The following is a 15512-nucleotide window of genomic DNA, read 5'->3' on the forward strand; positions in this document are numbered from 1 at the left end:
TAGCTCACAAAACTCGTTGTGAACACTTCTACAGGCCTTCCCAGGAACAGGAGTTGAAGTAGCAGTGATAGGTCTAGACAACTCAGCAGCAGGTATTCGCAATAGTTCAAAAGAATCACCCACAATGTTTTCCATTTTGTGACTGCATCATCTTTCTGTGCAGAAATAACTTGACTTATGCCGAAGAGGAGCTTTAAAAGAAAAGTGTCTTACAACAAGACCTTTTAGTTCTCCAGTGGTGACTGCTCACAGCAGGGGAACAGTCAAAGCTGTCTTGGCACTTGTGCTGCAATCCGCCTCTTGTTGTGAGAAGAAACAACTGGAGGATTACTGTACATGCTACTTATGTTTTTTATTTCATTTTTTATTTCTCAGACTTTAGTTTGGGATAAAATGAGTGATGTGATCAGTGAGCAGATAAGAACAGGCACACTTAATTGTTTAAGGGCTGTTTTCTCCATCTGTTTCTGCATTTGTAAGTACTGTAGGTTTTAAATGCAGGTATGCTTTATAAAGTAACAAAGGATACATTTATATTGATCTTTCTTTGTGTTTGTTTTCCTAGGGCGCCAATGCCTCGGCTTTAGAGAAAGAGATTGGTCCGGAACAGTTTCCAGTAAACGAGCACTATTTTGGTTTAGTAAACGTAAGTATACACAAAATCTTGTATTTCTTTAAAAATGTTCATCTTTTTCCCACTAAAAGGGCCTTGCATGTTTAGAGGCGATTTGTTTTCATTCCTTTTAATTTTATATTTGTCCCATTTCATTGGGGAGGTTACATAATCATAGGAAAAGGGTAATGTGTGTTGTTTTTGTTTTGATTTTTTTTGTACAAAATGGGTATAATACCATCAACTCAAGTTGAACTCGATGGACATGTCATGTATTTTTTATTTATTTTTTCTTCATCTCCTCTACTATGTAACTAGCATCATAGGTTACCGCAACAAGTCAGTGACCTCTTTGGTTAAGCTACTCTCCTGCATAGGAAATACAATAAATGAGAATAAGCAAACATGTTCCTGTTACATTTTGTAAGGTCTTTGGCAGAAACTGCCATTTTCCTTCTGGAATTGCTTAACTTCAACTTGCTTCATCAGCATCAGTTGGTTTTCTAAAGCTGTTCTCCCTTCAGCCAAAATATCACAAGACTACCAGCAACAAACCGTTTAAAAAAATAATAATACTTTTATAACACTAATTGTGTTACACTATGTAGTACAAATGTAGCCATGTAACATGTGGACGTTAAGGACTAGAACAACTTGTCTGGTGCGTATCTTTGCCCTTTCCTGTTTAGATACAGTCCAGGCAATGGTTTTGTTCTTAGCTTAGGCTGTTACAAACGTGTATTTGGGGAATCTCGTAGGAAGTCTGTTCAAATGTTGAATGTACATTTTTGGAAGCAGAAACTAGATTTACTGGAAACATGTAGCTTCACTTTGTGAGCAAACCTTGTTTTGGAACAGGAAGGGGCACTGCTTATTATTAATTGTTACCCGTAATTGATACAAATCGGCAAAAATAAACCAGATAACTTGATAATGTGGCTTTGGAAGGAGCCATATTGAAGCCACGTGCACAAGCTCAAACAAAGTTACTTTTCTATTTTGATTTTATGTTTCATTGTTTACATCTGTAAGGGATAGTGCACCTGTCCAAAGCTAAATATGTAGTAATAGAATTGACAAACCAAATCATTCAAAACCGAGATGGGTATATATCCCCTACATGCCAATACAGAAACATTATGGCTTTCCGAAGTCCTATTGAGATGTAACCTTTTCTGATGACTCCCATGTTAACTGTATGCTTGTCATTGGTAGATCAGCAAAGATGTGTTCTATGATTAATCATAGAATGTAATTGTCCTAGACTTGAATTCCTTCTTCTTGCAGTCGGCTCACTCACTGCTTCTCAGAGCATCACTTCCCACAGGATGGTCACTTTATCTCTCCATTTGAATGGGAACTTATGGTACAATAGATTGATGAGCCATTTATGTTTATGGAGATACCAGCTATGCAATGTGAACGCATTGTAAGCCCTCTACAATCCTCATACATGTAAAGAAGCAACCACAAACCTATATATCTAGGAGTACAAAAGTTCTTCTGTATAAATATCTAAGTGAAGCCGTAAATCAGTAGTCAGCGTTCCATGAAATAGCCCTGGGGATTAAACCTGTAAAATACAGTACAACCTTTACAAGTGCAGGCACAGCCTACACACGAGTTATACAATTATATACTTTTACCATTGTAGAAAATAGGTAGATCAAATTGTGTTCACCATTTCCCAGCTTGCGCCTTTGTTTATTTAAATTCACTATGCCATTGACAAATGTATTTATAAAAGCACATTTACAATGGTTTTTCCTTCCTTCAGTTAGATCTCCAAATGGTGAAAGAGAAATGTGTGTTCATTTTGTTTCTTAAATAAGGCAAGTGCCTCTTAATGTCACAGCAAGAGCTTTACAAGAGATACGATTATATTTGAAAAGGAGAAAACAGAATGGTTAACATGTTATAGTGTATCTAAATAGTGCTATATTTGAGTTGAGCAGCAAAATTGTACATCAATTCTGTTATTTTCTTGTCTTCTTGTATAATTAATTACATTACCTTAAAATGTTGCACCATATAATAATACGGGGTATCTTTTTGTAGCCTTTCAGGCTATGAAAACATCTTGGAAAAGCTGTAGTATCTAAATAAGCAAACACACAGGCCTGTTGCTTTAGTGTGCTGCCTGCTGCTAAGGGCCTTGATTTATGCTGTCATTATTGGCATCTTTTTCATAAATCTTGTTTCTCCGCTGGTGTTTACAAGTTACATGGTATCAGTCAGTCTACGTTTTTTGCAATGGGATAGTGACCATGAAAATTACATTATTAGCTTAACCCCCATCCACAACTCTGTTACAGAAAAACAACATCAATAAAACAAATATATTTTTATGCTTTCAGTAAGCACTCCAGAGATGACCTGCTTGTAAAGCTGCTTTTAATCACTTTCAAATGCAGCATTCGCCATGGTGTGTATTTGTGTGTAAACAAACACACACCCGCACGCACGAATGTCGTAGGTGGTTTGGCTTTATTGGCTGGTCCTCCAGAGTAAAGCCACTGCTTCATTATGACTGGTGACTTCACAGTTAAAAAGAGCAACAGGAAATATCATTGCTAAGGCCTCAATTAACCAGAAACTGCAGAGCAATCTGGTGACATCGACGTAGCAGCGCTACATGTGCACATGCAGAAGCGATTTGTAGCACTACTGCAGGGAGACATGGCCATATAATTTCTCTCTCTCTCTCTCTCTCTCTCTCTCTCTCTCTCTCTCTCTCTCTCTCTCTCTCTCTCTCTCTCTCTCTCTTCTCTCTCTTCTCTCTCTTCTCTCTCTTCTCTCTCTTCTCTTCTCTTCTCTTCTCTTCTCTCTCTCTCTCTCTCTCTCTCTCTCTCTCTCTCTCGTGTGTCTCCATGAGACAGAAGCTTTGCGGCGCTACTGTCGCGATTGGTATGTGTGCTTTCATTGCATTTTATTGGTTTGAAGCTGTGCGCCGTCGCGCACGATTTCTGGTATAATCACGGCCTGAATGGGAGTGTTCTAGAAGCAGCAGAGTGGGGAATGCTGTGATTGGCTTCCTGCAATGGTGCAGCCCGCAGCAAAAAAACCAGGACATCACAGATACATTGCACTTGTACTTGGATGCTTTTCGTTGACAATGTAATGATTTTGCTTATGGTCTCTCCAGGTCAACTAATAATACAAGACATGTAGAAATACATACACAAGTCTTTTTAATTATTGGAAACTAAGAATACTGTGTTTTAATTTTTTTTAACTTAAAAAATAATCCCCTAAATATATTTTGGTATGTTACTTTGGAATATTTCTATACAATGGCTCTATTGCCTGCAGTTTTTGATAAAGTTTGTATTGATTTGGACTATTCTTATAATATTTTGTGCAAGACCAGTCCAAAACAATGTTTGTCCAAGAGAGACCAGTAATGTCGGCATCATCATTCAATGCACTCTATGGTAATCCTTTCAAATTGCGTGTGTATCTTAGACTTTGTCTAAGAAATTTAGTTTACAGGTAAACCGGTAGTTTACCTTTTGGTATTTTAAGTCCTATGCAAAGGTCTCATAGGAGGATGTGTCACTGTTGATCTCCTCTTCTCCCTCTACCACATGCTCTCTTGACCCCATTCCCTCTCATCTCCTAAAACCTCCTGGTCCTACTATAATCCCTATGCTCACACATTTTTTTAACTCCTCCCTCTACTCTGGCACCTTTCCATCCTCCTTCAAGCATGCAACAGTTACACCATTACTCAAAAACAGCAAGTTTGACCCTACCTGTCTTTCTAACTATCGACCTGTCTCCCTCCTGCCTTTTGCCTCTAAACTCATAGAACATCTTGTATTCTCTCGCTTGCTCCATTTTCTCAACAACTATTCTCTTCTAGACCCTCTACAATCTGGCTTCCGCACTGCTCACTCCACTGAAACAGCCCTCACTAAAACAACTGATGACCTCCATGCTGCCAAAGACAGAGGTCTGCTCATTCTGCTCATATTACTCGGCCTCTGCAGCATTTGACACCGTGGACCACCCTCTTCTCCTTCACATTCTCCATACTCTTGGTATTCGGAACAAAGCTCTATCCTGGATCTCCTCTTACCTCTCCCATTGTACTTTCAGTGTCTCTACTGCTAACACCTCCTCCTCTATCGATCTCTCTGTGGGGGTACCCCAGGGCTCTGTCCTGGGACCCCTTCTCTTTTCTCTGTACACACTTTCTCTAGGTGACCTAATCACATCCCTTGGGTTTAAATATCACCTATATGCTGATGACACACACAAATTTACTTTAAAACCCACAACCTTACACCTGCTGTACAAACCAAAGTTTCTGAATGTTTCTCTGCGATATCGTCCTGGATGGCCCTCCGCCGCCTTAAACTTAACATGGCAAAAACAGAGCTCCTCATACTTCCTTCCAAACCTGGCCCTACTACCGCCTTTCACATTACTGTTGGAAGTACGATCATTCACCAAGTAGCGCAAGCACACTGCCTAGGGGTCACACTCGACTCCCCTCTCACATTCTCCTCTCACATTCAAAACGTTTCTAAAACCTGTTGCTTTCCCCCCGCAATATCACAAAGATACGCCCGTTCCTCTGTTGCTCGACTGCTAAAACTCTGACTCGGGCCCTCATTCTCTCCCGTCTTGATTACTGTAACCTCCTGCTGTCCGGCCTTCCTGCTTCTCACCTGTCTCCCCTACAATCTATCCTAAACGCTGCTGCCAGAATCGCTCTACTCTTTCCTAAATCTGTCTCCGCGTCTCCCCTCCTGAAATCCCTCTCCTGGCTTCGATCAAATCCCGCATCTCGCACTCAATTATTCTCCTAATTTTTAAAGCTTTACACTCTTCTGCCCCTCCTTACATCTCAGCCCTAATTTCTCGCTATGCACCATGCCGACTCTTGCGTTCTTCTCAGGGATGTCTTCTTTCTACCCCCTTTGCATCTAAAGCCCTCTCCCGCCTTAAACATTTTTCACTGGCTGCCCTGCACCTCTGGAATGCCCTTCCCCCTCAATACCCGACTAGCACCCTCTCTATCCACCTTTAAGACCCACCTTAAGATACACTTGCTTAAAGAAGCATATGAATAGCACTGTGGATAATACTGGCCACATGATACATAAAGCTTGGCCCCCTACAGACGCAGTTACCAGAATTCCCTCCTCCTGTATCTACGTTCTACCTACCAATTAGATTGTTAGCTCCTCGGAGCAGGGACTCCTATTCCTTAATGTTACTTTTATGTCTGAAGCACTTATTCCCATGACCTGTTATTTATATCATTTGTTATTTATATGATTTACTACTGTGAAGTGCTATGTACATTAATGGCGCTATATAAATAAAGACGTACAATACATACAAAGGTGAGAGATTTGGCCAAGTGTGGCCAACTCCAGTCCTCGAGCTGCTAACAGGTGAGCATATCAGACCCACCTGTGCTGTAGCAGGGATATTCTAAAAGCCTGACCTGTTTGCAGCTCTTGAGTACTTGAGTTGGCCACCCCTGGATTAGGTGGACAGTGGGTGCTGGGTTATAATCGGCACAAGGAATAGAACTGGAGCACAGAACTAAAAAGATTTCTCTTTGGCTTTTATTATCATTTTAAGGTAAATTGCAGGGAAAATGTATGTATTTAATGAATCTAGAGCTTCAGGGGTTAATGTGGTTATTGTTTGGTTTGAAAAATACAATATATTCAGTTTATGATAGGTCAGGACTCTTCCTGAGTCTGTCCAGAGCTTCAAAGAGTGCTTAGGGTGGGTTATCACTTATGACCTACTAAGGTACAAGTAAGATGTGATAGCATTTCAAGAAAATGGCAGTTGTTTTGCCAGGGATGGGGTTAAAATATGGCTCTTTTCACCTCTTTATAAACAGGACCCCTTTAAAGTTACTTTCAAAGGCATTCTCTGGAGGGTTCTGCAAGTTTCAGGGGGCATGGCTAAGAATATATTCCACAAAAGCGTGAATTTATTAAAAAAAAATAGGATATCCAGTGACCACCTCTAATGTAGAGTATAACGTTTAGATATCTAATCGTTGCAAGCAGACCCATGCAATAAGACCACACACTATACATGGGTAAGAGATGCCAAGGACAGATATCCATTTGTTACTGAAATTTAGGAGCAAGTCGGTCATGATTAGTCTACTTACTTCCACCATAATCACCTGAATCTATTAATAAGGCTTGCCTGTGTCTAAGTATTAGAGAGACCCAAGCTGTACAGTATGTGTGTATGTATGTGTGATGCTTTGGGGCTCTGAATGAACTGTTGCAGGCTTTGTAGAGTATTTACATTTTTTGGACACTTTGGTACAACAGATTTTTGTGTGTTAAAAGTGCATAATTTTTTCTATAATAAACAGGGACCTGAGACCCTAGCAGATAGATATATATATATTTTTACATATTTTGCATACTTCTCGGGTGGTGGAACCGAGTAGATATGATTTGCAATTGAGTAAGCAGTTAATATTAACTCATTGCAAGTACCTTGCAGAGGAGAAAGGTGAGTTGGCTAGAGTAGCCGTGTATATTAACCCTGGTTGCATATCTAAATCACGTGCTCACAAGTGTGTTGTTCGTGACAGATGGTATATGGGACAGATTGAGGGGAGATATTCATTTGAGGGACCTTTGTGAAGGTGAAAAGTGGACCAGCTAGAAAGCTGTGTATTACCCTTGTCCTGTATGCAGGTAATTTGCTCTCAGGTGTGCCATACGTGACAATCATCATCTTTTATTTGTTCATCGCCAGCATATTCTAAATCACAACTGCAATGTGGCTGGGAGGCCAATAACATAGTATAACAGAAGAGTGCGTATATGTTCGGACAGACTGAGACAATAAGAAGCCAGTTCCTGACCCCAAGGAGTTTATTTTCCAGTTAAGGCAGCTTTTTCCTGGACTTGTATTCAACTAGTTATTGTGAAGTATGAGCTCGGTATAGTGATGTTATGGAGTGTCTCCTGCTGAGCATTCTCATCTAATGACGCTGTGAGGACAAGGAACTGTATGTAACATGTTACTTGCTGGAGCTTTCTGCTGTGTTGTGCCATTACAATGACAAACTCCCTCTCTTAAACATATGGTCATTACACCATAAACCACTGCATACGTTTTGATATTATACCTGTTCATGTGTAATATTGTGTGATTACCATCATATTAGTTTACAATATGACTATATTGTGAAGATGCAGTCCCACATTGTGTCATATACAGTAGGACTGTATGCTTTCAGATTCTATGAGCAATAATGTAACATTAAAAAAAAAAAAGCAGGACATAGCACTCCATTAACTATTTCTTGTTATCAAGGGGGAAAAGCCCTAAATGCACAGCAATATGCACGTGAGAAAAATAAAGTTAAAAAAAGAGAATATATCGTCGTCGTAGAGGTAAAAGTCATTAACTGCATTGTTTGAGTACTGAGGAAAAAGTGATTTTAAATGTTCTGTTCGCCATTATTTCAAAATCCTATATGGCGAGTTTTATCTTTTGATAACTGAACTGTGACTAAATAGATTAAAATGCGTTTGTCAGTAGAAATTTCTTGACATTCCAAGTCCGGAAGGGCATTTAGTATGTTTTTTTTGCCAAAAATGCACCTAATGCGTTTAAACTCCAAAATGACCATATATGAAAACAATTTAAAATAAGAGACAAACTGGTCCCCCAACAACCATTCCTGAATGATAGATCCTGGACAAAATGGAAGTAATAGGCAATCTACTAGTCTGTCAGCAATTATGCAGCATAGACAACGTCCCAAAACAATGAAGTCCATGAGCTGATCCCAGCATCAATGTGTTAAGATAAACACTGATGCTTCACTTGGTGGTTTCGAATCCTCCTGGTCCTTTTTCTGGCCCTCTTTGAAAATCGTACTTTACATCACTGCTCCCTGGATTACAAAACTGTAATGAAAAAAGTTATGTGGACTTTGCAGTTGTGATGTGCTCTATGATGTGTTTTTGGGGTAAATGCCCTAGTAGATTTCAACATGCTTATAGCTCGACAGCAGATCTAAGAGTTTGACTTTAGAATGTGACTTGAATTGCTTAAATTTTGATGCAAATTTTACATTTAATGGCCAGGTAAAGGAGTTGCAATTAAATTGCATTGTTACACACATCCAGTGGTTGCCAACCTTTTTTTGGTTAAGGAACCCGGTCATTAAATTGTGAAATTTTAAGGGACCATAAGGCTGCGCTTATACAGCCGGGGACGCGACCGATGCTGTCGCCATTGCGACGAGTTGTATTTGGAAGTTTAGGCGACGTCGCTGGATGACGTCATAACAGGGGAGGGCAGAGGCACGGAAAAGCTCCCGATTGGCCGCAAGGGGACACAGTCACCGGAAAAAATCAAATCGGTGACTACCAGATTTCTGGTAGCACTGTCGCTCCGTTGCTATGTCGCCGTCGCGTGCACTATAAGCGCAGCCTAATCCTCTCTAATAGCATGTCCTAAGATCAAATGCATTGTGAGGAACCCCAACCCTCTAACACTGTAGCACATCTGAGATCAGATGCATTGTGCGGAACCGCAACCTTCTAAATGAGATCAGAAACATTGAAAATGTTCTGCATTTGGTGCCGTTTTGAAATGACTTGAAAATTTCAGGAAATCCAAGGGTTCCTAGGAACCGTGGTGGAAACACCGTTAGATAGACTTCAAGACGGGGACTGGCTCTCGCAGGACAAGGGAGTGGAGGATGCTCCAGTTTCATTGTGGCGTGAGCAATTCTGTACAAAATAATGAAAACGACTGACTCTGCACTCCAAAGAATTGCAGTGCTCTGCACATGATAATTTTTTTTTGACTTTTTCATATTATAATAATAAAAATTGACATTTTTCAATTACTACAGGTACTCTGGAAGGGAGGTAATTATCAATCTTATGTGCTTAACCCCAATAATAATCCAACCCAATTTATGCCTAGCCCCATGTATCAAATAATCATCTAGGATATGGGATACGATTAGGCGGAAAAATCCAACCTGAAATTACAACCAAACATTCTCCACTAAAAAAAAACCCAGCTTAACCTAACTTGCTCCAGTCCCATCAGATTTAATATGTACATATGGAAACTCTGAGATTTAAAAAGCCACCTTTAAAGATGTTGAATACCTAAACCTGCCCCATCAGTGGTATTCTAGTTATTGCATATGTTTCACGAGCACACAGCAATATCATACAGATAAGGGGCACTACTATGCTTTCCTTAATACCATATTTCTTCGATTGCAAGACGCACCATTGATTTAATAATAAAAAATGCAAAAATTGGGGGGGAAATAAATTAAATGTGCAGATTTTTTACTAGCAAGCATTGGCATACATTTATCCACACTAAACTGCATTATACTACAGTACAACTTTATGCTCTGCACTACATTCATCATTCATGGGGGGGGCGGTATACTGTACATCACCACTGTGGCTGATCCCCTCTGCACCTCATGCAGTACATCACGAGGGGGAGGGGGGACACGTAGTTGGAGTCGTGATCAGAGCCGGGTGACAAGCTGCTGCTGGGCAATGTACACATCCCTGCTCCAGCTGATCCCCTCTGCACCTCCTGCAGTACATCATGAGTTGCGGAGGGGGCCCGTGGTTGAAGCAGCCGGCACTTCAACCAGCCGCCGCACTGCCAATAACAGCAGCTTTTGGTAAGCGCAGAAAGCTGCTGCAGCTGCTCCAGCAGCGCCCCCAAGCAGGTTTATTTTTTATTTTTGAAACATCGATTCTAAGACGCATCCCTATTTCAGACGTGAAAATGGGGGAAAAAAGTTGCGTCTTAGAATCGAGGAAATACGGTATGTACGTTTTATCTTTTGAACAACTATGTAAATGTCGATCTTGCTAATTGTAGGAAAATGTTTGTTCAATTCCACCTAATTTTAGTGCGTCAGCAGTATCCCAAAGGCTATCATTTGCAGAGTCCATTTCGTATTGCTTTGTTTGAGTAATAATGTACACTTTAGACTACCTAAGCCAAACAATCAGATAAATGAATGAAGTGGTTTGCATTTTGCATCGCTGGGCAACAGAACTACTTAATCATGTTGGTCCCTTCAATGGAAGGCTGAGAATCCGTGAAAGTGATAAATGTTCGTTGTGTAGAAAAGCAGCACCAAGCTTTAAGACACTTGACAGCCCATTCAGGTGAATGTGAAGTAACCATAAGTGGTAGCAAAATGCTGTATCTGAAGAATATTTCAAACTGCCGGAGTTTAGCCCTTTCTGTTCTATTTTATGCTTGATTTTGTACTTCATGAGTAGACACATTTGATGCATTCAAATCTCACATCTCTAACAGCTTTAGCTGCATTTTTAAACTTTATGATATTTTTTTTGTTCTGTTATTTAACGAGCATTGGGACATCACTGCCCTCGCCTGAGGGCTAGGAGTAAATGGAATCTATGCAGGGTGTCCAACAAATATCCCCAAATATCTCTTAGGTTTCATTAAGGATACTAGTGTTTCAATTAACATAATATAACATTCACTCTTTGTCATTCTGACTCTTGTCATTTTACAACCACTCACTCGATAGAAAAAAAAATGGCTGCTGGCAAGAGAGGAGCCGAGGACACACACACACACACACACACTCTCCCCCCCTCCCCTCAGCACAGAGTACATGGCGCCGCCGTCGCCCACCTCCCCACAGCATACATGAACACCAGTCCGGTACCGAGCTTGTATCTGGGCCCACCCAAGATCTCCTCCTTCGGCCGGAAGATGCACCGTGTCCCTGCAGCTCCACCTAGGGGGCTGCTCCGGGCTGGGGTGCGGGACTCCGACAGCTCCTCCACCGTGTCCGGTAACGAGGAGGAGGAAGGCGGCGACGGCAACACACAGTGACGCACACTGACAGTGACGCGGCGCACACCCACACGAGGAATTCACAGTTACTATAAATATAGAATTGCAAATAGCTAAAACACGCGTTCTAAGTCAAACTTCTTTTCGGTTTAGCACTGAAATGGTGATGTTTTTAATTAAAAATCAAAACACAATCACAATTAGAATTTCTGTGACAAAAGACAAAAGTTTCACTTAAAATGCGCACCATGCTCGGCACACTTTTTTTTTTTTTTTTTAAATACTTTTAGATACTTTCGTTTTTTTCTTTGTGGTGTACCCCTCTAGAATATATAAAATCCAGAGCACTCACTGAGGGAGAGGAGAACCTCGTCCAGCTCAAGCAATCAACCTGGTGGATTATCATTGAAGCGATCTTTAAATTGTATAACATTTTAATTTGATGTGTGTTTCCTTTGTTGCCTTCCAGTTTGGGAACACCTGCTACTGCAACTCCGTTCTTCAAGCACTTTATTTTTGCCGTCCGTTTCGGGAGAAAGTTCTCGCCTACAAGAGTCAGCCTAGGAAGAAAGAGAATCTTCTCACGTGCTTGGCAGATCTCTTCCACAGCATAGCAACTCAGAAGAAAAAAGTTGGAGTGATCCCTCCAAAGAAGTTCATTACCAGGTTACGGAAAGAAAATGGTATCCACTTATCAGCCGTACTTTGTAATTGCCTTTACATCTGTCTTGTGATCAGCATTTTATTTTTTGCATTTTCTAGTTGCCCAATCTTGGGAAGTATTTCTATGGACATTAAAGCCTATGTTTACCAGGCAGTTCTATTCCATAAGTTACCTTCCAGCAGCTAGCAACACATTACAGTCCAGCCAAGGGAATGGGCCATGAGGTGTTTTTCAGCGCTGCAAGTTATCTTATGGCATAGCACTGCTTGCTAGAATGTGGGCCTCATTTCTTAATTGTTGGACCTGCTCCAGAATTAAAGGGCTTTAAATAACACTAGTTTAAAAGTGCACTCCCCTTCTTTGGACCATAAAATATATTCCTTTCTCTACATATCTGCATTACTTTCTCCTTTAAGACTGTGATCGAAATTTTCTGTGTTACATCTCCCAGAAGTTTTCAAGACTTTTTGGTGTCCGTTTTGAGTTGTTTTTTTAAGTCAACCCCAATGCAACTTTAAAATCTCTGCAATCATCATTTCATAGCTAGACATGAGCATTCGACTAAAACACTGTTTTTTTTTCCTTTATATAGTGTTATCATTTATTTAGAATGCAAAAAGTGAAAACAACCGCGCGCTCTTTCAAAAGTGACAATTAAGTGATTAATTGAAAAAAATGGTGAATAAAGAAATAAATATAAAGATACGCTTTCAGAAACCCAAAATGGAACGTCCTTCTAGTTCTTGCTTAGTGAATCTTCTTTACAGTGGGAAGGGAGAATCATTGGATATAGAAGAGAAAAGGATAATACATAGTGCAATATTGTAAATAAAGTCAGGTAATTCACGAGACTCGGAATCTTTTGATGCCAAAACTCACATGGTCACAAATAAAACAGGCAATGGTGTATAATCACGGATTCTTGTGCTGGGATGCTGAATATCTCTCTTCGCCTCTCCCAGAATATGAGTACACAAGTCTAGATAGTAAAAATGTTTTATAATACCAGAAAATGTAGAACTTTAACACTCGCATCTAAAATGGTAATAACCAGCATGAGGGAGGAAAGGGCCCCTGCAATATTATCCTTTTCTCTTCTATTTTCGATGATTCTGCACTCCCCACTGTAAATAACATTTATTTAGAATACCTGTGTCTTATCCTGTCTTATTTACATTTTTTACTGACAAAGTAGTTTTACTTTCAGAATCTCCCTTCTAGATCCTTCATTAAGCTGCAGTAGTGCCGATCGTACCGCGCTTCTTCAAAACTGCTAGTTTCCCTGTGATCTGCAATCTGCACTATCGCATGTTAATGGATAAGACCCACAGTCCCCTTGTGTGTTTACTATATTTTTAGAGCAATTAGATTTTTTTTTTTGCTGATTGTTGTTTTGCTCCTTTTTGTCGACACCACAGTAGGGAAAATGTTTATATACATATATAACTCCTCATGCTTGTATCTTTGCCATTAATCTGTTAAGCTTTTTAACCATTTATTACAGCTGATTGTTTCATTGTGGTTGTTTTTAAATTATTGTTGAGTATGGAGTCCGGAATATTATCCCTCATACATTTTACATTAACCTTTCTGCACTTGAGCACCTATTTATTAATACATTCTGTAGCTCATTATTTCCCCCCCCCCCTTTTTTTTGGTAGAGTAGTATTCAGATTTATTTCCTATAGGAGTCCTGTTAAAAGGATTAAAGCCTCAATAGTTGTAGAAAATTGTTCCTTTTCTCTTTTGCAATAGATTACATTGGGAAGTGAAACTTTGGCGGTTGCTACTGTTGGGTAGACTGATACAATAGATGAGGGGATAATGAAAGTGAGATCAGCCACTGGAGAGAGGACAGGGGAAGAATATTTGTAATCCAAAAGCTGAGGCCACAGCAGGTGTCTCACCAAGCGGAGTCCAATGTGAGCTGCTGAATGCAAAAGAATATAAAATCGTAGCATCGTTTAACAATGTTTTTAAAAGGGTTACTAGGGAGAATTCAAGAAAAATGTTAACCTGTCAAACATTTGGGTGGAGCTGTATGCAATATATATATTCTCTAACTACAGAAAGAGAGCGTTTTACTATGAAATCACAGGGACTGCAGATTTGTAAAGAGCGATTAGTAAAGTATTGATACGGCTGGTGTGTAAATATAAAAACGAGTGGTTCTCCATACTCCCTGGTAGCATCACACTTCATTTTCATCTCTAGTATTCTGGGTATAGAAAAAAGGTGCACTCATATGACCCCTTGTTAGAAACTGCCTCGGGTGCACGCCATGCGCCAAACGGCGCAACCCATGAAGCAATGCATTCTCTGTCCAATCAGGAAAAAAAGGCAGCACTCCAGAGGACCAATGTTGGATTTATTAAAATGAAATCAGATCAGATCTAATAAATCCAATATTAGTCCTCTGGAGTGCTGCCTTTTCCCCCTGATTGCAAGGAGAATACATTTGTTCATCTCTGGTATTAGACACCTTGATTTATAAAATGTCATGCATGACAAAGAAAGTCAGCATGTCCTCCATCACTGAAGGGAACCAGTCACATATAACATACTGTATATTGAACATGCATTGGCTCAGCTCCCCTCTCTGCAGTGCTATTACTTATAGCTTAGTTTACGTACCCTATGATGGTATCCTACACACGATATGATACATTGCGAATGTGGTTACAGCTTTAGAACTGTATGTATTTTATTTATTTTGTAAACTTTGAATTTCAGAGCTTTTTGACAACTATATGCAGCAGGACGCTCATGAATTCTTAAACTATCTACTAAACACGATAGCTGATATTTTGCAAGAAGAGAGGAAGCAAGAAAAACAAAATGGACGGCTACCTAATGGTAACATCGACAACGAGAACAATAATAGCACACCAGACCCGACCTGGGTTCATGAGATCTTTCAGGGAACATTAACTAATGAAACCAGATGTCTTACTTGTGAAACGGTAAGTCTAGATTTCTTTTTCATATCGTTTGCACAACCCAAAGTGAATCCTAATGTACAAAGCTGGTCATTTTAAATGATACTTGAAAGCCTTTGCGCCCCCTCTGCTTCTAAAGAGCCAGCAAGCACATTCTAGAACAATGTGTTGCGCTCTTGTGGCAGCAAAGAGGTTAAAAGTATTGTGGATGCTATTAGAGCCTAAATTATTTAGTTGGGAAGAACAAAACTTCCATGAAAAGTGTTGTACTTAACGGTTCAAAAACCTTCTACAGATATAAGAAACGAAAAGTATGCTAAAAATATTTAGTATCATTTTTTCATTTATTTCTGACTCCTCTCTACAGCTTTGACTCTTGCATATTGAATTAAAATGTTTCTTTTAGAAGGAATGTCAGCCGTTTTATTCTACCTCCCCCCCACCCCCCAAAAAA

At 40.0% G+C, this 15512-nt stretch overlaps 1 protein-coding gene across 2 annotated transcripts in view; it reads left to right on the forward strand.

The window, feature by feature from the left end:
* USP12 (ubiquitin specific peptidase 12) overlaps window positions 1-15512 on the forward strand; it is a 50073-nt gene that overhangs the window by 21858 nt on the left and 12703 nt on the right. For both annotated transcript variants that reach the window (XM_075592218.1, XM_075592219.1), the window contains exons 2-4: window positions 566-646; window positions 11925-12138; window positions 14853-15082. In XM_075592218.1, the coding sequence (XP_075448333.1) occupies window positions 566-646; window positions 11925-12138; window positions 14853-15082 (525 nt within the window). The remainder of the gene's footprint in view (window positions 1-565; window positions 647-11924; window positions 12139-14852; window positions 15083-15512) is intronic.

This window comes from Ascaphus truei, chromosome 3, assembly GCF_040206685.1.
Source record: "Ascaphus truei isolate aAscTru1 chromosome 3, aAscTru1.hap1, whole genome shotgun sequence".
In the NCBI taxonomy this organism is placed as follows: domain Eukaryota; kingdom Metazoa; phylum Chordata; class Amphibia; order Anura; family Ascaphidae; genus Ascaphus; species Ascaphus truei.